The sequence below is a fragment of the Lepidochelys kempii genome, chromosome 1, assembly GCF_965140285.1.
Source record: "Lepidochelys kempii isolate rLepKem1 chromosome 1, rLepKem1.hap1, whole genome shotgun sequence".
NCBI lineage: Eukaryota > Metazoa > Chordata > Testudines > Cheloniidae > Lepidochelys > Lepidochelys kempii.
This window is the reverse complement of record NC_136380.1, coordinates 326,348,564-326,375,064: the sequence shown is the minus strand read 5'-3', so window position 1 is coordinate 326,375,064 and position 26,501 is coordinate 326,348,564. Positions and strand designations below refer to the sequence as shown.

General features: G+C 48.8%; 1 protein-coding gene across 3 annotated transcripts in view; it reads right to left on the bottom strand.

Moving 5' to 3' along the window:
- Window positions 1–25,121, bottom strand: part of ATXN7L1 (ataxin 7 like 1) — a 197,855-nt gene extending 172,734 nt beyond the window's left edge. For 2 of the 3 annotated variants that reach the window (XM_073328479.2, XM_073328481.2), the window contains exons 1-2: window positions 24,838–25,120; window positions 24,157–24,225 (exon numbers count right to left, since the gene is read on the bottom strand). In XM_073328479.2, the coding sequence (XP_073184580.2) occupies window positions 24,157–24,225; window positions 24,838–24,952 (184 nt within the window). In that variant the 5' untranslated portion in view covers window positions 24,953–25,120. Of the gene's footprint in view, window positions 1–24,156; window positions 24,226–24,837 lie in introns of all 3 variants that reach the window. The other variant, XM_073328480.2, reaches the window with a different exon arrangement.
- Between the last annotated feature and the right edge of the window lie 1,380 nt (window positions 25,122–26,501).

Below are 26,501 nucleotides of genomic sequence, written 5' to 3'. Positions count from 1 at the left end.
TTTGTCAAGCCTGACCTTAAACTTCTAAGGAAGGGGATTCCACCACCTCCCTAGGTAACACATTCCAGTGTTTCACCACCCTCATAGTGAAAAAGTTTTTCCTAATATCCAACCTAAATCTCCCCCACTGCAACTTGAGACCATTACTCCTTGTCCTGTCATCTGCTATCACTGAGAATAGTCTAGATCCATCCTCTTTGGATCCACCTTTCAGGTAGTTAAAAGCAGCTATCAAATCCCCCCTCATTCTTCTCTTCCGTAGACTAAACAATCCCAGTTCCCTCAGCCTCTCCTCATCACTCATGTGTTCCAGACCCCTAACCATTTTTGTTGCCCTTCACTGGACTCTCTCCAATTTCTCCACATCCTTCTTGTAGTGTGGGGCCCAAAACTGGACACACTACTCCAGATGAGGCCTCATCAGTGTCGAATAGAGGGGAACAATCACATCCCTCGATTTGCTGGCAATGCCCCTACTTATACACCCCAAAATGCCATTGGCCTTCTTGGCAACAAGGGCACACTCTTGACTCATATCCAGCTTCTCGTCCACTGTCACCCCTAGGTCCTTCTCTGCACAACTGCTGCCTAGCCATTTGGTCCCTAGTCTGTAGCGGTGCATTGGATTCTTCCATTCTAAGTGCAGGACTCTGCACTTGTCCTTGTTGAACCTCAGATTTCTTTTGGCCCAATCTTCCAATTTGCTAGGTCCCTCTGAATCCTATCCCTACCCTCCAGCATATCTACCACCCCTCCCAATAATTTGCCCTTATTGAATTTCATCCTATTTACTTCCGACCATTTCTCCAGTTTATCCAGATCATTTTGAATTATAATCCTATCCTCCAAAGCACTTACTACTCCTCCCAGTTTGGTATCGTCCACAAACTTTAGAAGTGTACTCTCTATGCCACTATCTAAATCATCGATAAAGATATTGAACAGAACCGGATCCAGAACTGATCCCTGTGGGACCCCTCTTGTTATGCCCTTCCAGCATGACTGAACCACGGATAACTGCTAGCTGGGAACGGTTTTCAAACCAGTTTTGCACCGGTTTTCAAACCGGTTTTCAAACCAGTTTATAGAAGTTCCATCTAGGTTGCATTTCCCTAGTTTGTTTATGAGAAGGTCACGTGAGACAGTATCAAAAGCTTTACTAAAGTCAAGATAAACCACATCTACCGCTTCCCCCCATCTATAAGAAAGCTATCAGGTTGGTTTGATACGATTTGTTCTTGACAAATCCATGCTGACTGTTACTTATCACCTTATTATCTTCTAGAGTTTGCAAATTGATTGCTTAATTATTTGCTCCATTATCTTTCCAGGTACAGAAGTTAAGCTGACTTGTCTGTAATTCCCTGGGTTGTCCTTATTTCTCTTTCTCTTTCAGGTCCCTTATTTCTCTTTCTCTTTCAGGTCCTTCTGCATTAACACAAGATTTTGAATACTTCAGGAACAGTTTAAAAAATGTCTTCCACTGGAAATAAATATCTGTTTCCTCTATATCTTTCCCCATTCTTGTTTTCAAACTTTCTTCCAAACCACCCATTAAACTTCGAATAGTCCCCTCCCCTCACACCAATCTACTCTACATCCTTCAAAACATCTCCTTAAAATAGCTTCTTCCATGAAGGTTTCAACACTGACTACTTCTCGATTTTTACCACCTCTAACTCAGACCGGCACACCACATACTGCTTTTGTCAGTTTTATCTGCATCTCAACTACACTGTAAGCTCCCTGGAACGGGAACCAAGTTCTCTTATTTGTTTATAAAATGACAAGCGCACTCTTGGTATTACATATAAATAAAAATAAAGACTTTTTGAAGGATTTTTAAAAGCTTATTTTTACAAAATCCAATTTTGGAACAAAATTTGACCTGCCAGGATCCCTCTGAGGATTCACATTAGCACTATTTTGTCAAAAATGTTTGTGGAACCAGCAGCCAAGAACTCTGGCAGGGATTTGGGAAGGGAAGAAACAACAATAAATATTGGAAAATGCAACTGGTGGCATTCTATCCTCTGTTCAGGGGTGCAAAACAGGAAGTTTTTCTTTCTGGTGAATAAGTAACATCTGTGGGAGTTTTGAAAACTGCACTACATCTGTCAGAAGCTAAATACACAAAGCTTGGTAAGAAAAACTAGACCATGTTTCTGATCCCCCCCATAAAGACTAGTGGGATGATTGGTCAGAAAATATACAGAACAGATAATAAGGACTGTTGAGCAGGGATAGCAGATAAAGAGGAGCTATAGACCAATTAGCCTGACATTGATCGGGGCAAAATAATAGGACAGTTATTCAGGACACCGTCAACAAAGAATTAGAAGCTGAAAATATAGCTAATGCCAGTCAGCACTGTTTTGTGGAAAGTAGGTCTTGTCAAACAAACCTGTTTATTTTTGACATGGTTACAGAACTGGGTGATAAAAGTAACGTGTTGATATAGTATGCTTGGATTTCTTGAAGGCATTTGACTTAGTACCATATGACATTTTAAATTTTAAAAACTTCCCTTATGTGAAATTAACATTGTTAACAGTAGATGAATTAAAAACTGGCGAACAGATCTGCAGATGTATATGTTAACGAGAAAATATCTATAAGCGAGGCCATTTCTAAGGGTCCTTCAGTGAGCAGTTCTTGTTCCAATGCTATTTTCAACAATCTAGATGCTCATATAAAATCTTTGCTGACAAAGTCTGCGATGACAAAGACTGGTGGAGTACTATATAATGAAAACAGGTATGACAGGGTGTACCTGGCCTTTGTCGTTCCCTACAGGAGGCCCCACAATCCTACTAGATCACCCCGCCCCAAGAAGCACCAAAGTGACAGGAAAGGAGCAGGAAAGGTGGGTCCTCCAGGCCTGCCTAGAAAGGTCTTACGGAAGCAGCCAATCAGAGCCCAGCAGGCTCAGATAAAAGGAGCTGCAAAGCCTTAGCAAGTCAGTTCCTGGGTGGGATCAGAGGGGCGAGGCGAGGCGAGGCGAGGCGAGGCAGGGCAGGGCAGGGCAGGGCAGGGCAGGGCAGGGCAGGGCAGGGCAGGGCAGGGTGCTCCGCTCCGCTCCGGCCAAAGGAGCTCTAGGGATAACCAAACTTTGTTTCTGCCTGCATTTGCTTAAAACTGAGTTTTCAAGAAGAGAGAGGACCTAAGATGTTTAACCCTGAAGTAAAGATGAAGTTAAAAGGGGCCAGGTAGGAAGAAGCAAAGGGAAGGAGCAGCAACAAATTGAAAACAAGCAGTGACTAAATGCTGTTTATAGGGTCCCTGGGATGGAACCTGGAGTAGTGGGCAGGCCTGGGTTCCCCTCCTGGCCACGGTGGCATAAACCCCAAGAAGGGGACAGAGCTTATTTGAGAGCTCAAACAAAGGGCTGAATTTCAAGGGCCCAGAGCTGGGGATGAAGACCGTAGAAGGGCAGCAGGACTGTTCCTTTATTAGACTCTTTACTAACCTGGAAGAGGTTCATTTGGACTTTGACTTGGCTTAGGTTGACAAGACAGCAAATGAGAAAAATCAGGACGGGGTGAGGGGGGTAATAGGAGAAAAAGACCCAAAAATCGGGACTGTCCCTATAAAATCAGGACGTCTGGTCACTCTAACTTGGCTGGAGGGTCAAGCCATGAAAGACCCAGCAAGGTCAGCTGGCAGCCTGCAGCAGGTGCAAGGGGTGATAAAAGCACTGAAGTACCACACCTAGCCCATAAGAAGCACTCAAGAGGTGAGTGTGCCGCCGCCCCCCTCCCCCCATTACAACAGATTACTGTTACAGAATCATTTGGATTACCTAGTTTAATGGTCACAATCTAATAAAATGCTGTAGCAAAAAGGGCTAATGTTAACCTTGGATGTATGAAAAGGGGAAGACTAAAATCAAATAGGGAAACAATCCTAACTCTGTACAATGCATTTGTAAGATCACTACTAGAACACTGTTCAGCTGGGGTCTACTCTTCACGAACAATGTAGAAATACTGGAGAGAGTTCAAAGGAGGACCACAAAAATGAACCAGGGACTGGAAGACAAGCCTTACAATCTGAGGCTTAAGCAGCTCAAACTATTCAGTTTATCAAAGAGAAGGCTGAGAGGTGACTTGATCACTGCGTAGGCATTTAAAAATGGAAAAGCTCTGATAGTGAGCGCTCTTCAACTTTGCTGACAAAGACATAACAGGATCCAATGGCAGAAAGCTGTAGTTAAACAAATTCAACCTTGAAATAAGACGCAATTTCCTAAAAGTGAGGGTAGCTAAATATCGCAACATCTTACCAGGGAGGTGGTGGACTCATCATTAAGGCTACATTTTAGTCACGGATATTTTTTAGTAAAAGTCACAGACGGGAGACAGGCAGTAAACAAAAATTCAGGGCCTGTGACCTGTCCGTGACTTTTACTAAAAATACCAGTGAATAACACTTCGGGGGAGGGGGGAGCTGCCCAGGGACCCCGCGGGTGCTGGGGGAGGGCAGCTCGGCTGCTTGGGGGGTGCAGGTGGAAGCGCACGGCCTGGGACCTCCATTGGTGCTGGGGTGGGAGGCTGGTGGGGCCGGCAGGCAGCAGAGTTTGGGTGTGGGAGGAGGCAAGGGGTTGTGGTCCATGATGGGGTGAGGTGGACTCTGGGCAGTGCTTACCTGGGGGGCTCCCTGGAAGCGGTGACATCCCCCTCATTCAGCTGCTAGGCAGAGACGTGGCCAGGCAGCTCTGCGCGCTGTCTCCACCTGCAGGCCCCACCCCTGCAGCTCCCATTGGCCACGGTTCCCAGGCAATGGGAACTGCGAAGCCAGCGCTCTGGGCGGAGGCAGCATGCAGAGCTTCCTGGCCACGCCTCCACCCAGCAGCTGAGCGAGGGAGATGTTGCCACTTCAGGGGAGCCCCCAGGTAAGCACCGCCTAGAGCCCACCTCACACTGTCCCGTGCCCCGGCCCCCTGCTCCCTCCCACACCCAAACTCTGCAGCTGGGGGGTGGACATGGTGGCCCGAGACTGCCCCAGCAGTGGCCAGTGCACCTGGCGCAGAGGCTGCCTGAACTGCCCCTGAGCCAGGCGCACCGGCTGCTGCAGAAGTCACGGAAAGTCTTGGAATCTGTGACTTCTGTGACCTCCGTGACAAACCTGCAGCCTTACTCATCATTACTTGAAGTCTTTAAAACAAGATTACATATCTTTCTATAATACATACTTTAATCCATCTTCTCAGAAAAAAGCAAGGGTTGGGGGGGAAGGAGACGGGACAGGGTCAGGTTGGTCTTGATGGTTGTCCCTTCCGGTCCTTAGAGAGAGTCTACGAATCCCCTGTTTATTGGCCATCGAGAGAACAGGAAGCTATGCATTGCCCTGGACATAACACTTTCAGCTCTGAACTGAGATAATTACCATACTCAAATATCATGCTTCAGGACTTCAGCTGCTCACCAGCAAGGGCCCTGGAGAAATTTCTTCTCAATGTACAATTGGCTAGATGTATTCTGGGTTGCTAGGGGTATTTTTGTTCTCCCCTTCTCCCCCACCTACTCTGAAGCATCAGGGATGGGCACAGCTGGAGGTGGGACACCAGACAGCATGGTGCACTGAGGTGGTATAGATAATCCTCTTAGTCCTTGGTTCGTGTCTCCTGTTCACATACTCAGAGTCCAATTCATTGTCAGATTTAGGGTTGGAAAGGAATTTCCCCCGGTCAGATTGGCAGGCATTTGGGGGATTTTCTACCTTCCTCTGCAGCATGGAGTATGGATCATCTGGGCATATCCCACCTAATCAATTTCCTGCCATTGCAGGGCCTCAGACCTTGAACCCTGGCTCTTTGGAGCTAGCAAATTCCAACCTGCTTCCAGGGATCTGCTAACTGTTGTCAGAATAGGAGCTAAACTCTGACAGAGGACCCCAGTCCTGGGAGCTGATTGGTAGAATGCTGGGGACCCTGATTGGTAGAGCCCTGCATGGATACAAAAATTTGGATCCGCATCCATGACAATTAACTTGTATCCAACCCACAATCCACACCAGCACCCTATCCCACTGTTAGAGCCCTGTGTGGATACAAAAATTTGGATTGGCATCTGATCCGTAAAGATGGTAAACAATACAACCGTATCCGCAGATGCAGATATAAAGCGGTGTGACAGGGTCGGGCCAGATGGCTATAGGAGAGTAATTTTTTTTTTTTTTTGAAGCAGAAAAGAATTTTATTTGTGTAACACTTACAAAGAATCACCAAAAAGGATAAAGCAAAACTATGCAACAAAACAAGAGCAAACAGAAGGTATAACACAGCAGCCTTCAGGAGGGAGAAGTGTTCAGGCTAGCCTGGGTCCAGAGCGGGGGAACTTCCTCGACACTCGTGGTCTTCCACCCTCCTGAGTTACCTGGTGGCCTAGAGCGGGGGGGCTTCCTTGACACTCGTGGTCTTCCACCCCCTCAAGTTACCTAGTGCCACGCCCAGTGTCACCGATTATTCCTCTCCTGAGAGTGCCCAACAAGATGGGCACGGCTGCGGGGTGGGCAGTTTGGGGGGGGAGGGGGATTATACCCACGTGTTATAGGACCCCTCCTAGGTGACAATGATGATGGTATCCACAGCGGCAACGGCTGGGGCTGCGGTCTCTCGCTCTTCCCCTCAATCAAAAGGGTCAGACGGAGGGAACCGAATGGGGTCACCAAGCAGAGAACCTCGGACAGCGCCCACTGCTCTTCAAAGGTGTCAAGGGAGTTGGTGGACGCCGCCCAGAGGAACTCTGCCCGGATACGTGAATGTATTGAGGATCGGAAAACGGCCCTACAATCGCAGGACGCTTCATTAGCCAACCTCCCCTCTCTGGTTTTATAAATGGCTGTTTTAGCTAGGGCTAGGAGGAGGTTAACCAGGAGATCTCGCGATTTTGTGGGGCCACGGATGGGGAGTGTGTAGATAAAAAGGTGAGGGGAAAAGTGGAGCCAAAAGCGTAATAAAATATTCGTGAGGAGCCGGAAAAGGGGCTGCAATCTGGCACACTCTAAATATACGTGCGCCAGGGTTTCCCTCACATTGCAAAAAGGGCAAGTATCCGGGATGGGGGTGAACAGTGTCAAAAACACGCCCGTGCTCACAGCTCCGTGAAGGAGCCGCCAACTAATGTCCCCGACGGGCCTCGGGACCAAGGTGGAATACAGGCTGGCCCACCGAGGTTGCTCACCCTCCAAAGGTGGCAGGAGGTCCCGCCACTTTGTATCAGGGCGGGACACCAGGGTGTGGGCGTGAAGGGTGTGAAGCGTGAGTGTGTATAAATATTTCTGTGGCGCGATTTGGAAGCTGACCGGCTGCAGTTCATGCAGCTGGCTTGCAGTGAAAGGGTGAGGGGTTTGTTGGGATCTACAGGGTAGGGGCCAATTGAAAGGTCCGGCGGGCCTAGGGTAGAGGGTGGGCGGGGTGTGCCCTCGCACAGGGCTCGGTTGAGATAAGCCCGAGCAGCGGGCGTCAAGGCGGCCTTCACCTCCTGAAGTACGCGCCGGGGGGTATGAGGTCTGGAGAGCCCCATGCGCCGGGCGAGCGTCAGGGGATCCAGCCAGTCTCCCCGGTTGTAGTCCAGGAGGTCTCCGACTCTCATGACTTCCGCCAGGACCAAACTCTGGCGCACCGAGCTGGACTCCGCCGCCTGCACATGGAGCTGGGGGTTGTGTAGCAGGGGCTCCGTGAGGAGATCTGCTCCGACGGTGGCCGCCACGGACCTGGTCATTGAGAACAGTTTCCAGGTCCGGAGGAGGTCCTGGTAGAAGACCAGCAGCCCGGAGAGGTCTCACGGAAAACCTCTCGGCCAGAGATAAAAGAGCTGCCGGTCGTATCAGAGCCCTTGGAAGCGGCGCAGGAAGACGTGCGCCAATATGCTCCACGTCGAACTACCTGCACTATAAAGGAGCCTCTGCAGGGCCTGGAGGCGGAAGACACAGACCTGAGTGTGCAGACACTTCAGGCCCTGCCCTCCTTCCTTCAGGGGTAGATGAAGAACCCCAACAGAGGCCCAGTGCATTCCTGACCAAAAGAACTCTAGAATCGATGTCTGGAGGTTGGTCAGGAAACCCGGGGCCGGGACCAGGGTGTTGAGCCGGTACCAGAGCGTGGACAGGACTAGTTGGTTAAGCACCAGTGCTCTCCCTCAGAGGGAGAGACACCGGAGTAGCCTCGTCCATTTCCGGAGCTGCTCTACCATCCCGCCCTCTAAATTTTGCCAGTTCTCCGGCGGGGAAGGGTGCGTGGCAGAAAGGTAAACGCCTAGGTAGAGCAGTGGACCCGCACTCCACCGGATGGTCTGAAGCGCGGGTGGGAGGGAGCTCACCTGCTGCCAGTCCCCCACCGCCAAGCCAGAGCTCTTGACCCAGTTGACTCGGGCGGAGGAGGCTGCTGAATGGATGGCCTGGCAAGCCTCCACCCGCGCCAAGTCGCCCGGGTCCTGGACCACGAGGAGTACATCATCGGCGTACGCCGACAGGACCAGCCGCAGCTCCGGCTCCCGCAGCACCAACCCTGTCAACCTCCTGCAAAGGAGACAAAGGAAAGGCTCGATCGCCAGAGCGTACAGCTGGCCCGAGAGGGGGCACCTCTGCCGCACTCCTCGCCCGAAGCTGACCGGCTCAGTCAGGGTCCAGTTGAGCCTAACCAAACACTCCGCGGAGGCATACAGCACCCAGAGAAAACTCACAAACTGAGGTCCGAATCCAAATGCCTGCAGAGTGCTCAGGAGGTACTCATGGTCTACTCTATCGAACGCCTTCTCCTGATCAAGAGACAGGAGGGTGAATGACAGACCGTCTCTACGCCCGAGTTCCAAAGGTCTCGGACTAGAAATAGGTTGTCAAAAATGCTGCGACCCGGGACAGTATAGGTCTGGTCTGGGTGGATCACGTCTGCCATCACGGACCCTAGCCACAGCGAGACTGCTTTCGCTACGATTTTGTAGTCTGTGTTAAGGAGTGAGACGGGACGCCAGTTTCGTAAATCGTGGAGGTCCCCCTTCTTCGGCAACAAGGCGAGCACTGCTCGCCTGCACGAAAGAGGGAGGACCCCACCCTGCAAAGACTCAGCCCAGACAGTGGCTAGGTCTGGGCCAAGGATGTCCCAGAACGCGCGGTAGAACTCCACAGTCAGCCCATCCATGCCCGGAGATTTATTGGTGGGCATGCGATGCAGGGCTTCCGAGAACTCGGCCAGGGTGAGAGGCAGCTCTAGCTGGTCTCGGTCGCCCATGCTAACCATGGGGAGTTCCTTCCAGAGCACCCTGCAAGCGCCAGGATCGGTCGGATCTGGGGAGAAAAGGCTTGTGTAGAAGTCACGGGCCCTCCCACACATCTCCACCGGATCCATGAGGGAGGCACCGTCTTCTGCTAGGAGACAGGTGACGTGTTTCTTGGCCCCCCTCGTTTTCTCCAGGGCGTAGAAGAAACGGGAGCCGCGATCCAACTCCCGAAGGAGGCGGATGCGGGATCAAACAAAGACACCTCGGCCCGATGGTCCTCGAGGGCCCGGAGCTCCTCCCGCTTCTCCCGGCACGCTCCGCTGAGGGACGGGTCCTCGGGACTGACGGCCAGGCGCCTCTCCATCTCTAAGACCTCCCGTTCCAACTGCTCTATCGCTGCATTTCTCCATCAGCTGGTGCCCCGGGTGTAGTCACGGCAGAAGAGCTTGGCGCGCACCTTCCCTAGATCCCACCATCGCCGCGCCGAGGGAAAGGCACGCCGCTGCTCTCGCCAGGCCAGCCAAAACTCCCGGAAGGACGTCACGAAGCCCTCATTCTCCAACAGGCTGTTGTTAAAGTGCCAATAGGCCGGCCCCGGCCTCTCTGCACGGAGGGAGGCTGTTATGGTGGCTAGATGATGGTCGGAAAATGGGGCCCGCCGAATGTTGGAGGAGTGGGCCTGTGAAAGATGGAAACGGGATAAATAAATACGGTCCAAATGAGAGTGGTGTGACCAATGGGCCTCCACCCGAACAAAGGTGAACATGGAAATGTCATCTGGGTGGTGGTCACGCCAGACATCTACTAGGGAGTGATATTCAACTATTTCTCGGAGAATGTTCGCAGCAGCCGGGCTCAGCTCGGCCCCTGAGCAGTCCCGTTCCTCGAGGGTGGTGTTAAAGTCCCCTCCCAGGACTAGGCACTCGTGAGAATCTAGGGTGCTGAGGAAGTCGGACACCCGCTGTTAGAATTGCGGCCGTTTCGGGCTCGTAGTCGGGGCATAGATATTAACAAAGTTGACCACGAGCCCCTCCATACGGACTCGGAGATGCAGCAGGTGGCCCGGCACGGCCTCAGTAACCCCTAGCACCTTGGGCCGTAGGTTGGGGGAGAACAGGGTCGCCACTCCAGCTTGCCACATCGTGAAGTGGCTAAAGTAGACCCCGTCCCCCCACTCCAGCCACCAGCTGTCCTCGGCGGTCGGATCCGTATGGGTCTCCTGCAGGAAAACTACAGAGTACCCCCCTTCCCGAAGGTAAGAGAGCACCTGGGACCTGCGGAGAGCCATCCTACAGCCCCTGGTGTTCAAAGTTGCGATAATGAGAGGCGTCATGCGGAGGGCTGGGGGTTCCTTATTGGCGGGGGTGTTCGCGGCCCCCGGCGGGTCGCGCAGCAATCCGTGACCCATCCCGTAAGTGAGCAAATCATTACGGAAGCCGCGGGCCCGCCCGTAGGCCGCAGCACCGCGCCTTCCTTGCCCTCTACCCTCCTTTATAAGGGCCCTTGTGGCCTGGAGGATTTGATCAAAGTCCCCCCATAGCTGGAGAGCCAGCTGTACCCCATTGCAGGCACCACAGATGTTTTCTAAAAACTTCCGCAATGCATTTCGCAGCTCATGGGGGGGTTGCGATTTCCGGGTTGTTCTCTGGTGGGGCTCTTGATGCAGCCTCGTGGTCCGCTGAGGCAGGCAGACAGGGTGCGGACCACCGACGGGGCGTCTGACAGGCTAAAGTTATTAGGTCCATCTCACGCCTTGGGGTAAAAGGGGATGGTGGAGGGAAAACTGCAGCTCCTAATGGGTCGTGGCAGGAAAATGCAAAGGCTGCTCCCTGGGGGGAATCCGCAAAAAACGGAAAAGAAATAACCCCAGGGGTGGCAATAGCATTGCAGGAGGAGGTGGATTGGGCAGGGACAGGGATGGGGGCGGGGGCAGAGGCAAGGCTCTGGGCTTCGGGAGGCAAGCAGCTGAAAGGTGGTGCCTCCTGAGCAGGGTTGAGGGGTGGGGGAGGGGGCTCCCAGTGATGGTAGGCGCAGGCTCTGTGGTGGATTTGGCGGCCATGGCATCAGGTGGTGGACTACCTTCTGTAGGGTGCCCACCCGGGAAGGCGGTTAGGGGGAGGGAGCATGGGGAAAGGGGGACTGGGGTGAGGTTGCCCAGATCGAGGCCAGCCGGCAGTAGATCATCCTCTCCCTGGGTGACTGGGGTCAAACCTAGGGCCTCAATCTCCTCATACATGGAGGAGAGGTTGTCTTCTGCTACCCCGGGGGCCCCTCCTCTGGACGACGGTCGCTTCAGGGTTTGCGGGGGGTTCAGGTGGTATTCGGGTAGAAGGGGCTTCCTCAGGGGTCTCGGAGGGGAGGGTCTCTCGTGGAGGGGAGACTCTACCTTCCAATGCCATTCTGTCTTCCCCTCTCGACACCGGTGGATGGATCTGACTCATGGGCATAGCGGAAGGCTCAGTATCAGTGCCTCCCTTCCTGGTCTTCCAGGGGGCCTCCGCATCGGATGGGTGCAGCGGAGCTTGAGCCTTCCGCTTGCCTCGCTTCCCCTGGACTAGGGTCCAGCCCTCCATAGCGTCGTCTGGGGGTTGGTTAGCAGGGGTCGTGTCGGGGGGCAGAGGCAATGGTTCAGGGGTTCGGGGGGTAACAGTGAGGCAGCATGAGGAGTGGGAGGTTCTCCTTGGGGCGGGCCCTCTCCTATACCCGGTAATAGCTTTGCTGCACCCTCCTCCATAGGCTCTGCTGGATGGTTGATAGCAAGGGTGGGACTCCCTTGCTCGTCTGGGCGTTGTAGGGGAGGTGTTTCTTGGGCCCGGACGGGAGCAGCGGTGGGTCGAGCAGGAGGAGAGGTGGTTTCAGGTGCCGGGTGGCCAGGGGCGTTGGCAACGACGGAGCCAACGTCCTGCCAGGTCTCGGGTGCCCCTCCCCACTGGGTCAAAGGGCAGTCTCTACCTCGCTGAGCGGCAGAGGTAGCACCGGGCTTCTCCCGTGGAGTAAAAGACCCGATAGCAGGCTCCCTGGTAGGGGACTAGGAAGGACCCCTCGAGCGCCTCTCCGTCACGCGCCGGCGGTAGAAGCTGCACTTGCCAGCGGAACGAGAGGACGTGACGGAGGGTGGGGTCCTTGCAGCCCAACGGGAGAGGGCTGATGACAGAGACAAGTTTCCCCAGGGTGGAGAGAGCGGGTAACAGGGCAACATTGGGTAAAAAGGGAGGGACGGAGGTGAGGACTAGGCAAATGCCCAGGTCCTCTAGCGGCTCCAGGGGGACAGAGACCCCCCCCACCGCCAGGCCCTTCTCCACCGCCTCCTGGGCGGCAGCCTCCAATGCTAAGAAAAAGACGACCTTCCCGTACATTTTGGAGGCCGCCACAATAGCCGTGGGTCCTACCACCCTCGCCAATGCCTGCACATATGTCTCCACGTGGGGCGAGGCGGGCACCAGGAGACAACGGATGCCGTGCTTCCTGGTCATGGTGGGAAAGGGGCCCCGGCCGCTATTGATGGTAGCGGAGGCGGTGGGTGGGCGAGATGACGAGGCGACAGGCGGGGGGGGCTGCCACTGCCCGGGCATACGTCCTGGGGGCCGGGGGAGGAACGCTCGCAGAGCTGGTGGAGGGAACAGCGGGGAGGGACACCATGGTCGATGACGAGGCCACAGCGGTAGGGGCAGCCCCTGCCATGGAGGGCCTGGTGGTTTTAGCGGGGCCCTTTCCTTTCTTCACACCCTGGCCTTTCCGGCCAACTGGGGGGGGTTTCCTAGAATCTGGGGGGGCGGTGGACGTAGCAGCGGCAGTAGTCGCCCTCTCCTACTGCCGATGCCCCAGCGGGGGCGGTGGCAGGTGTTTTAACAGCAATGGTGGGGGGGGGAGGGCTTGGGGGTTGGGCGGGGGGGTGGGGGAGGGGCAACTGAGGTTGTTAGAGGGGCCTCACCCCTCTCATTCCCTGCCATTGTGAGCAGGGAGAGATGGGGAGATACCAGAAAGGGGGGGGGGAAAACAAATTAACCACTCCTCCCTGCTGGGCTGCAGGCGGGGGTGCCAAAGGGGGTCGGACTGGATGGGGGAGGAAAACAGGAATTGGGGTCCGGTAACAGGGGTAAGCTGTGGGGTAAACAGTCCGGGGGGGGGGGGAAGGGACATGGACCCACGCACATTTGTCCAAAGAGTCTCGTTTGGTCGGCTGTTGTGTCCGGTCCGAACGGCAAAATTCAAAGCAAACAGCTGAATCCAAAGGCAGGTGGCAAGTTGCCAGCAGGGACGGATGGTGGGGGGGCCGTGACAGTTGTAATAGTGTTGGAGGGGGGCACCGATGGATCGGGGGGCAGCTCCGTGCCACACCCGCTGTGCCCCCACAAACGCAATTAAAACACAGTCAAACTCCCCCCACACGAGAGTACAATTCAAAAGTTACTCAGTCTTACGGCCCCCTCCACGATGGTTCGTAACTTCCCTGGGTGATTTTTTTCTGTCAGCTATCTTCTCTTCCGGCTTTGTAACGAGGCTTTCAGCAGGCCAAGAATGTTGCAAAGATAAGAAGAATCTTCCTAGCTCGGTACGGGTTTAGAAATAACAGCAAAACGGCTGGGTCTGGGGGCTTCCACTCCCCTCCTCCGGGTAGCGGGTCGGCAGTCCTCCCCCCCCCCCGGGGGTTTCAGCTGGAGCAAATAGCGGTGTCCGAGAGCAGGCATGGGGGGGGGGGGCTGGCAGCAAGCTGGCAACCGACCAGCACTCGAACGGCAGCAGAAAAACAGCAAAAAAAACCAAAACGAAGAAAAAGCATCTGGCCCGGTCGCGGGGGGGGGGGGGGACGGGACACTAAAGCAGGGTCATAAGTAAGAAAAATCCGGGCCAGGGGCCTTTAGGAGAGCATAGAAAGCAAATAGAGTAGCAGCAAGCGAAGGAGGTCCCTTTTCCCTGGGTAAGGGAACAGGGAAGGTTCCAGAATAATCAGGAACCTTCTGGAGACAATTAAGACAGGCTGATTAGAACACCTGCAGCCAATCAAGAAGCTGCTAGAATCAATTAAGGCAGGCTAATCAGGGCACCTGGGTTTTAAAAAGGAGCTCACTTCAGTTTGTGGTGTGTGTGTGAGGAGCTGGGAGCAAGAAGCACTAGGAGCTGAGAGTGAGAACGAGGACTGAGGAGTACAAGCATTATAAGACACCAGGAGGAAGGTCCTATGGTGCGGATAAAGACGGTGTTGGGAGGAGGCCATGGGGAAGTAGCCCAGGGAGTTGTAGCTGTCGCACAGCTGTTCCAGGAGGCACTCTAGACAGCTGCATTCCACAGGGCCCTGGGCTGGAACCCGGAGTAGAGGGTGGGCCTGGGGTCCCCACAAATCCTCCCAACTCCTGGTCAGACACAGGAGGAGTCGACCTGGACTGTGGGTTCAGAGAAACGGCCAAGCTGAGGGCTGCCGTGAAGCTCCAAGGCGAGCAAATCCGCCAATAAGCGCAAGACCTACCAAGGTAGAACAGGAACTTTGTCACAGCAGATATCTGCAGATTTGCATGGCTCTACTAAGTGGTCCACAGCCCCTATTTAAACCCAGCACAGGAACAGGAAGTCGACCTTGCAACTAAGATCCACCTTGCTCTGGACCGTGTGCCTTGTGCTCTCTTGCTCCTGCTCCCCTGGCTTGACTTCCTGGTATCCCAACCTGGCCTGGCTCTGGCTACTGAGCTGTGATTCTGCTCTCAAGTTGATCTCCTGGTAACCTGACCCTGCCTGCCTCCTGACAGTCGACTCTCTGTTTGCCCTCTGTCTCAGACTTTGACTTCCTAGTATCTGACACGGCCTGATTTCTGACTCCTGCTTTGACCAGGTTCCGGTTGTGACAGGTGGCATCTCAGTCTCTACTGTTCTCTGCCAGTGGCCTACAATAGTTTAGTCTCCTCAGAACCAAAATGTTTTAGTCTAACCCAAGTTATTGGGCTCAACACAGGTGTACATGGGTGAAATTTGATGGCCTGTAAGATACAGGAGGTCAGACTAGATGTTCTTATAGTCCCATCTGTCTTTAAACTCTGTGAAAACAAAGCAACAAGCAAATACAGTAAAACGCAAGCCACCACAGACTAGGGATCAACCCCATCCTCAAAGCTGGGATAGGGAGTCTTGCCTTCCCCCATGCACTGTCCTATCCCTGCCGCTTCAGCAGCCCTTCTTATAGCCCTTCTCCTGATCACATGTGCCAAGGGAAGCCAGAGTTAACCCCTTGTGCACTGCAGACTATGCGGAGCCCCACCACAACAGTATGCTTATCTCCATCTTACAGATGGATCAACTGAAGAACAGAGAGAGTAAGTGACTTGAACAAGCTCAAACTTAGTGTCAGAGGTGTGAAAAGAACCCAGAACTCTTGCCTTGCAGTCCTTGCTCTTACTACACAATGCTTATTTTAACGTAGAGAACCCAGTTTCTTTCCCCTAACGCACACAATAATAAAAAACAAAAACATTACTAAAACATGAAGTAAGAGCATGTAGTTCTAAACTCTGGTGAACTGAATTGCTATAAAGTGACACAGGAAGGCATGCTGGGTGTAAAATGTATATTATTTAAGAGTTTAAATTATGATAGTAAAAAGTGAAGAAAATTGCTGAATAATAATCAAGGCAGCTTACAGAGTACAGACAACTTATATTCTGTTGAATAAAAGGACCTGAGGAATCACGAAGCCTCATTCTGAAATAGCTCAGGTGGTTTATAAGCAAACCAAACAAACAAACATTACATCAGCGTAGGACAGAATATACTCTGAAACTGTCAACCATACACCAATATATATGGCTGCGAAAGGGTAAGAGGAAGGGGGGGAAATGGTTCTTTGAATGTTTTCCCAAACTTGCATCCCACCAGTTAAGTAATTGGAAAGCACAGAGACAGAACTATTAGCATCATGCCATTTTACCAATTCTCTGGGATTGACTTTGGGATCTCGCTATATGAGAGATCCCTAGTAGACACTTGCACACCCTTCCTTTCCTATCTTTTCATCATCCCAAATTCTACCATAATTTGCAGTGAGTACAAAGAATGTCAAATAGAAAAGTCTTTTTGTGACAATTCTATCAGTTAAGAGAAAACCACATTTTGCTTCCCACTAAACTCAAAATCTTCAATATCCTGAAGAACATTAGGTTGGTTTCTCGATCTCCAGAAACCCTCAAGCACAAATATTGAGGAAAATTATCAGATACCACCTAGATCCCCCAATTTCAAACTCGTACCAAGATGATGATCGTTCCACGGCATCAGGCAACTCCTGAAGCCTCTAAATGTAGATCTATTCTAGGACTTGCCTTATATATACCGTCAGCAGAATAACTTACTAAGAAGAGTACGAACCTATGCTGTCTAAAAAGATCTCTGGTAAATTAAGAGGAGTTGTCAACATTGCTAGATGAAAGGAATTCAGCTGCAATCTCAAGGATTCTAAGGAGAACCTAAATTAAGCAAAGAAGTTCTAGTTTAAAAGAATTTACTGCCTTTACATATTGAAAGAATTTTTAACAGAGGTCTTTCCCTAGAGTGACAGTTTAGGATCATATATTTAAAGGATCCAAAATCCTGATTTGAATATCTATGGTCAGAAAGCACCTTTCCCACTACCATCATCCATTCTTCCACCCAGCCTTGGCTGATGAAATATAGAACACCTAAACTGTAAGCTTTCTTGAAACCTAGTCCACATCTTCGAATATGTTTTGTACAGTTCTTAGCACAACTGGGCCCCAATTCCGACTAAATCTCTGGGGACTATCAGAACAGATGTATTAAACAATAATACCGCAGTACGCAGCTAGGACTAGAGTTAGCCAATATTTAATCCCCAGCAGTGCCTCAATGTTGCATGCTAGATCAGGACAGAATCCTAGAAAACATCAAGAAGCCAAAAGATTGTATTTCCAACTGATCCGGCATTTAACGTCAGAACATGGACAATCCAATCCTATGGTCAGCCTCGTCATCCCAAGGAGAACTCACAATGGGAGTTTAAGTAATCAGAAACAGATGGCATAGATTATTTCTACACCTAACCTCATACTGATATAGAACAGTTCCACTTCTTGCCTTGTCTCAGGCCAATTCCCAGCTTTTTCACATACCAAGCTCTAATGGAATAATTATGTCCGCTGGAGGCCCTCTGCCTTTGGAACAGGTTATTAGTCTATATACATTAGGGGGCAAATGGAGGAAACTTAGACATAATGTGAACTGTAGAACATACATGCAATCCCTTCGCTGACTGCCTATGCTTGATTTCTGTTTTCTTCTTTGGTATGTTTAATTTCTAAACTCTTCCAAACATTTTTCCAAAAAAAGATGGAGTAGGCGGAGAAAAAGAAATATTTTAAAATGTTAGAGGTAAGTTTCATTCCTGAAGATTGGGACCAAAAGAAATTAAGATACAATCTCCATCCTGACACAAACCAATTTGTTTGATCGTCTCTCACTAGTCCACTTTCTGATGCATATTTTTTGCTCTTTCCCCTGGGTTTTTTTCCCCCAACTCCACTCAAGTTTATATTCTACGATCCCCTTTTGAAAACATCCTCTACTTCCCTACCACTGTCCTTCCTTCGCTTCCAACAAGAACAGAATCCTTTCTAATGGAATCATCATTTTCATTTTATGCACAGCGCAGATGTTAAGAGTAAAACTGACTAGACCTTCCATGAATTTTACTCTAGTGCTACTGTGGTCCCGTTCTGAGCGAAAATGCTGGATACTTGTAATCCTGAACCCAATTTAATCCTTCCCCTGATACCTATCTCCCCACTATATCCTTTCAGCACTCTAGCTCCAAATGTAGTCACCAAGTCTGAGCCCAGAGACTGGGCATGTGTGATGCTGATCCAGAGAAACCCAGACTTTAACATAGATACATAGATTATAACTTGTTTTGCTATAATGAATTTTATACTCAGCTATCCTGTTGTACAGCGATAAACTGGAAACTGGTAGTGAAGAGACAATGTAAGACAGACACAGCAGTCATCAAGTTCAAACTGGAACATTAAAATCTGTTGAACTGGGAAAGTGTAAATTGACTATGACATCCAGCTTAACCTTTGACCCTTTCACTTTGTATGGAGTTACACTGAATCTAAACTTCTATCTGGAGAGCCACCAGATATAGACTGAAACACCTTGAACCAAATTCATCCCTGGTCCAAAGTCAGAAAAGTTAAATCAGGATGTCTTGATCCCATACAGCCAATAATTGCTTACATAAGACATTAAGAACGGCCATACTTGGTCAGACCAAGGGTCCATCTAGCCCAGTATCCTGTCTTCCGACAGTGGCCAATGCCAGGTGCCCCAGAGGAAATGAACAGGTAATCATCAAGTGATCCATTCCTTGTCAGCCATTCCCAGCTTCTGGCAATGCTTCTGCTTAACAGATCTCAATACACATACAGTGTAGCAAAGCACACATCTCTTTCTAAGTTAAAGATTTATGTACATAAGAAAATATACTCCTATTTTATACATCATGTGAATTCACATACGAAAAAGAGTAAGTGAAAATATTTGATGTACATAACATATTTAAAATCAATTACAGGTTATTATGGAAATGGTGATCTTTTAGCATCAACTTTATAGTCAAATAATTACAGCTTAGTGAATATTTCACAACAAATAAGTGATCCATTGATTTTGCCTCATATTGTACATAGACTATCCACAAGCAAATCCTCATTTCCTCAAATTCGTTAGTCAATTCTAAGTATAAATTCCAAACAGTGCTCCAAGTCTTTGATTGTCACTATTTGAGCTATGTTGATTAGTTGTGATTTGTCAGATAACTCACATGATACTGCTTCCTGATTAGATGAGTAATCAAGCTTTTCTGACGCAAATAATTATCCATGCAAATTTCATTTTCCTGTGAATACTTGAGCATGTAACTTGGAAATCCACTTTCCACAAACATACTTACCAGTAAAACACAAACACATTCACAAAAAGTAAACATAAAGGGGACACGATCATGGCCAAAGCAAGTTCATTTGCAAATATGAGCAAATATTCATGATTTTTTCCCCTCCTCACTATTCTCTCACTATACAAATAATAAAACAAGGGGCAGTATACAATGCGGTCTTTTGTAAGTCTCCAGTTTTTGTTTTTTTTAAAACATGGCCTCATTGCACCTTTTCCACTACAGAAATTATATAATAGGTCCAGATTGTTGGACTCTTACTCTCAATGGTGAGCACTTACTCCCACAAGTAGCTCCACTGACCTGAATGGAACTATTTTATGTAACTGCTTACCACTGAAAGAGGTATGTAAACTGGGCCATAATGAGTGAGGTAGCAGTCTTTAATGGTGTGCTGTCATACCACCAACAAATGATCCATCATGGATTATGGACCCTTTCAAATATTCTTTCCTCATCTATCTCATATGTGCAAATGGGAATACAAACCCTACTAGTTTTTATATGGTTTTATTTTTTCTCACTGATAAGAGGAACTTAGTCAACATCTGATGAGTGCTTTATGGAGTAAAAACTAAGTAGCTAAGCAATCTCCTGCTAAGCAACTATTTCAATTACTTAAAATATAAAAATTTTAAAATGTACATTTGGTATTTATCATCATGACAAAAGCCATATACTACAAAAAAGCAAATTTGATAAACTAAGATTTCTGGATTTTTTCAACGTTTAAAAATAATTTGCTATCATTCAATAAATATTATCATAACTCACATGAAGTCTCAGATTTTTGTAAAGTCCTGTTTATAACTAGGGCCCTACCAAATTCACAGCCATGAAAAATGCATCATGGTCCATGAAATCTGGTCTCCCTCTGTGAATACTGGAGTTTAGTGTGCTTATACCCTATACTATACAGATTTCATGGGGGAGACCAGTGTTTATCATATGGGGGGGGCCTGACCCAAAGGGGAGTTTCAGGGGGTCATGGTATTGCCACCCTTACTTCTGCACTGCCTTCAGAGCTGGGCAGCCGGAGAGTAGCAGATGTTGGCCAGGCACCCAGCTCTGAGGGCAGCACCATGACCAGCAGTGCAGAAATAAGGATGGCAACACCATACCATACCATACTACCCTTACTTCTGTGCTACTGCCTTCAGAGCGGGGCAGCCACAGAGTGGTGGCTGCTGGCCAAGGACCCAGCTCGGCAGGCAGCAGCTCAGAAGGGTGGCAATATCATACCATGCCACCCTTACTTCTGCACTGCTGCTGGCTGCGGCTCTGCCTTCAGAGTTGGGCTCAAGGCCAGCAGCCGCCGCTCTCCAGCTGCCCAGCTCTGAAGCCAACGCTGCCCCCACAGTGCAGGAGTAAGGGTAGCAGTACCGCAACCACCCCACCCCCAACAATAACCTTGCGGCCCCCCCCACAACTCATTTTTGGGTCATGACCCCTACAATTACAACACCGTAAGATTTCAGATTTAAATTGCTGAAATCATGAAATTTGCGATATTTAAAATCCTACGACTATGAAATTGACCAAAATAGACTGTGAATTTGGTAGGGCCCTATTTATAACCTAGCTTTATACCTTGGTAGTCTGTGATATAAGGAAGTTAACTGAATTGTATAAGGTCACAAAGAAAATCAAGTTGGGTTTGAACTGAAGACCTTCCAGGTCCATAAGCCTTTGCCATAACAAAAACACTGTCATACCATGCAATAGCTGTTGTATATGTGAGATCAGAATACATCCACAAGTACTGTTGCAAATACACGGGCAATGAGTTCTGTACATCTGACTTGAGTGCTCAGATTTTTCCCACCTTTAGCAAAGGGAGTGAAGGCTCATTCATGATTTACAAAGGGTACTCAAACACAATGATGGCTATGATATAACAATTTACATTAACAGACTGATTAAATGAGTAAGATAAAAATATTTCAACTCATACTAATTTATTCAAGTGGATTAAAAGTCCTGCAAGTTGCTACCTGAAAGCAGTAACAGATTTCTGAAGTATGGTAAATACAAATTTACATTAATAATCATCTGATTTGAAACACAGAATAAGTTATAAGGTTTGTCTGGAAAAGAAACATTGTCTCTAGTTTTCATTTAAGTTGCCAACAATGTTGCCATTGTCACAGAATTAATGTCAATGTGATAAAAATCTAGTTAACATAATTCTGTAACATATATACTCTAAAGATACACATTGTTACAATTAGGGCTGTTGATTAATCGCAGTTACCTCACGTGACTAACTCAAAAAAATTAATTGCAATTTAAAGAATTAATCGCGATTAATCGCAGTTTTAAAATCGCACTGTTAAACAACAGAATACCAATTAAAATGTATTAAATATTTGGGATTTTTTTCTACATTTTCACATATATTGTATTTTGTGTTGTAACTGAAATCAAAGTGTATATTATGTTTTATTACAAATATTTGCACTATAAAAATGATAAAATAAATAGTATTTTTCAATTCACCTCATACAAGTACTGTATTGCAATCTCTTTATCATGAAAGTGCAACTTACAAATGTAGATTTTTTTTTGGTTACATAACTGCACTCAAAAACAAAATAATGTAAAACTTTAGAGTCTACAAGTCCACTCAGTCCTACTTCTTGTTCAGTCAATTGCTAAGACAAACAAGTTTGTTTACATTTGCAGGAGATAATGCTGCCTGCTTCTTGTTTACAATATCATCTAAAAGTGAGAACAGGCATTTGCATGGCACCTTTGTAGCCGGCATTGCAAGGTACTTTTGCGCCAGATATGCTAAACATTCGTATGCGCCTTCATGCTTTGGCCACCATTCCAGAGGACATACTTCCATGCTGATGACGCTCCTTAAAAAAATAATGCGTTAATTAAATTTCTGACTGAACTCCTTGCGGGAGAACTGTACGTCCCCGGCTCTGTTTTATCCGCATTCTGCATATATTTCATGTTATAGCAGTCTTGGATCATGACTCAGCACATGTTGTTCATTTTAAGAACACTTTCACTGCAGATTTCACAAAACGCAAAGAAGGTACCAATGTGAGATTTCTAAAGATAGCTACAGCACTCGACCCAAGGTTTAAGAATTTGAAGTGCCTTTCAGAATCTGATAGGGACGAGTTGTGGAGCATGCTTTCATAAGTCTTAAAAGAGCAACATTCCAATGCAGAAACTAGAGAACCCAAATCACCAAAAAAGAAAATCAACCTTCTGCTGGTGGGATCTGAAAATGAACATGCATTGGTCTGCACTGCTTTGGACTGTTATTGAGCAGAACCCATCATCATGGAAGCATGTCCACTGGAATGGTGATTGAAGCATGAAGGGACATATAAATCTTTAGCGCATCTAGCACGTAAATATCTTGCAATGCCGGCTACAACAGGGCCATGCAAACACCTGTTTTCGCTTTCAGGTGACATTGTAAACAGTAAGTGGGCAGCATTAATTGCACTGTAAAGTGGGCAGCATTATCTCCTGCAAATGTAACAAACTTGTTTGTCTGAGCGGCTGGCTGAACAAGAAGTCGGACTGAGTAGACTTGTAGGCTCTAACATTTTACATTGTTTTATTTTTGAATGTAGTTGTTTTTGTACATAATTCTACATCTGTAAATTCAACTTTCATGATAAAGGGATTGTACCACAGTACTTGTATTAAGTGAACTGAAAAATACTATTTCTTTTGTTTTTTTTACAGTGCAAATACTTGTAATCAAAAACAAATATAAAATGAGCACTGTACACTTTGTATTCTGTGTTGTAATTGAAATCAATATATTTGAAAATGTAGAAAACATCCAAAAATATTTAAATAAATGGTATTCTATTATTGTTTAACAGTGCAATTAATCGCGCAGTTAATCACAAATTAATTTTTTTAATCGTTTGACAGCCCTAGTTACAATACTCGAGTATCCCTTATTAATAATCTGAGCTCTCTCAATGTTAGTATGTTATGCAAAGTTTCACTACAGTGGGCCTGCTTCTTATGAACCAATTTCACATCAAGTGTATTTTTTGGTGGTGATCAGGCTTTGAGTTTATAAAATCTTATTCACACTGTAACAAACTAAAATAATTTCTTCAGTATAAAGTCACCCTCAAAATCTGCCAAATACTAATTCACTAATTTCATTATACCATAGCCAAGTGTTATTTTAGCAAATCCTGTCACAAACAAATCTGTCAATCTGAGTGCTTGCAGCCACACTAAAGTGGTTTCTTTTACCAATTTGCAGGCTTCTTGGCATATTTGGAAATGCCGGTACATTGAAATTTACTTGTGTGTTCACATTCATAGCACCTGGAAACTTGATATTTCAAACAGCAGTCTTATGCCCAGTATTTCTCAAACAACTCACTGGATTTGATTTCAGGTTATATACATTCGTTGGCCTTAATAAAATGTAACACTGTGAATTATCCATTTAGCCATCTGTAACCACACTCACCACATGACAATCTGAAACCAAAATGCAACTTGAGCTAATATGAACTCATTTAAATATTACCACAAACCAATTTTTTCAGCAAAAGTGAAAAACAGCCTATCCTGTTGTCTTTGCAGTTGCTAATAACTTTTAGAATTAAGCTGCTTGAAGTTGGTACCCAGATGCACGCATGTGTGTATTTCCATACCGAAATGAAGGGACTGTCGTAACAAAAAGGATAGAGACTTTCAGAAAGAAATCCAATATGAAGTGTCACATGATCCTTTGACTTAAAATGGTCTTTTATCCTTTAACATGTAACATTTATGCACACACCCATTATATTTGTACTTTAAAAGAAGTTGACACATAGTGACAATCGCTTGTATGGACTCAAGCCTGATAAGCATTCTTCATGGTTACCCAGCACAACAATTCACATGATATTATGATACCTTGTTAAGACCATGCCACACTCACTCAAAACCACTACGACACAGGCAGGTAAAAGTGTGCCAGTGGTTTGCACTTACCTTCTTTATTAAGCCTCATAACCTCCCTGCTTTTTCCACCCTCTTTTCCAGTCTCTTCTAGATCTACACCTGCAGAAGAGAAGAGAAGTCAAGAGAGGGTCAAAGGGGATGTGTTTACTGGGGAGGGGAAGGAGTTAACAGTGTGTATGTGTTTAACAGTAAAAACCCAACTATCACCGTCACAGCACCTGCCTTGGAGTACCAGTGCCGGCCTCCTGCCCCCCTCCCCTGCAAGCGCATCTTCTCTTCCACCACTCTCCCCCATGCAACCGCAACCTCCTGCCCCCAGCCCCCTCCGAGCAGCAGCATCCTCCTGCCTCCCCAGCCTCCCTCCCACGCCGCGGCATCCCCCGGCGCCTCCAGCCTCCCAAGCAAGAGCATCCTCCGCCTGCCCCTCACCCCCTGCAGCTGGCCCAGCAGAGGTACCCAATACAGTGCCGGCAGCAGGCTCCGCGTACCCAGCACCTCCCCACACGCATGGGGACGGAGAGCTGTGCAGTGGGCGTGTGGGGGAGAAGGCAGCCCCTAGTGCGGCGGGGGGACAGCAGAGCCTCGGGCCTCCCCGCTGCCCCCATCACCCCGGGCGGCGAGCCCCGTCCCCCTCCTCCATGTGGGTGTCCGGGGGGAGGGGAGCAGCATGGGGAGCCCCGGGCAGGGCTCCGTGTCTGGTGCTGCCCTTACTGTGCGGGAGGGCGGCGCAGTACGCGTGCGAGGGGGCGGCCTCCCGGACCCAGGCGGCCCAGGGCTGGCCCAGGAACGCCTCGGGACTGGGCACGGGCCGCTCCAGGGCCGCCATGGCGCCGCTCCTGCTCCTGCCTTCTTGTTGCTTTTCCCGTTTCCTTCGGCACCAGCAGCGAGCGAGCGAGCGAGCCAGCCACGGGATTCGAGAACGCCGCACGTCATCCTCGGGACGTTCCGCCGCCCACACGGGGGTAGTGTCAGCCCCTGCTCCCTATCAGATCGGGCTCCCCGCCTCGCACCGCGCATGCCCGGCGCAGCCGAGCCTGCGCTCTGGCCACCGCGAAGCCTCTGCCCGGAGCCAGAGGGGGCATTGGGGAGGGGGACGCGCGAGGCAGCCGCGGGAGCGGGGCAGGGACGCCGGCGTGGAAGGGCCACGTGCAGCCCAGGGGCGGGGGAAGCCGGGGTCCCCGGGGAGGCTGCTGGGTTCGGTGGGAGCAGCGGGCGCTAGGGGCTGCGTGGGTGAACCGCGGGCTGCAGGGGGCCCCTGCCGTCCCCTCGTTTGTCGGCGCTGCGGGGAGGGCGTCTGTAAAGGGCAAGCCTGGAAATCAGAGACAGCGGGGTGACCGACACGCGGCACGGGGGAGAAGGCTGAGGAGACACGGCTGAGAGGCATTACCAGGCAGGGAGCAGGAGGCTTTCTTAAATACAGCGCCCAAAGCAGTGCCCTCCCGCCTGAGTATCTGCTGCAACAAGGCTCAGAAACGTGCTCAAGGGACACATCGCTCAACCTGGACATGGCCAAGGATTCAGGTCCCCACGGCCGTGTCTTCACTGAGTTTTTCCCCGCGAACTTCCCCACAGGCTCTGAGCATCTAGCGCCAGGGGTTAGAGCTGCACCAATGTTGGGACAAGGGCTGAATGTGCCCAGGGAAGATGCAGTCTACATGGAAAACATAAAACATTCGTTCATGTTTTGTGTAGACTGTGTTAATGTGTTTAATAAATGCATGTGAAAAACACTGTTTTGTGACTACAAGTGTCATATTGGCATCTCCGAATGACAGCCATCTACTACTACACAAAAACTTTGGATTTCAATTAATAGGGGGTGGGAGGGTGTTGAGGACTTTTAATCACATAGCTTTGCATAGACCAAACTATAACAACAATACTACTAAAAAGAAAAGGAGTACTTGTGGCACCTTAGAGACTAACCAATTTATTTGAGCATGAGCTTTCGTGAGCTACAGCTCACTTCATCAGATGAGCTGTAGCTCACGAAAGCTCATGCTCAAATAAATTGGTTAGTCTCTAAGGTGCCACAAGTACTCCTTTTCTTTTTGCGAATACAGACTAACACGGCTGTTCCTCTGAAACAATACTACTGTCACCACTGTTTTGGTGTCTGTAAGTGCTAGGCAGTGCTAAGTTTGAATTCATTCCTCTTATATTTTTGTTGTTTTTGAATGTATTGTTTTTAGGTCTTGTCTACACTACACAGCTTTGCTAAGAAAAGTCAACTTTTGTTGACAAAACAGTGGAGTTATACACACTACAATGCTCCTCCCACTGATTTAACTCTCCTGCTACGCCAAAAAAATAAAATGACCTGAACAAGAGGCGTAAAACTTTTTGTGACAAAGTTAGATCAACGCAGTGTCAGT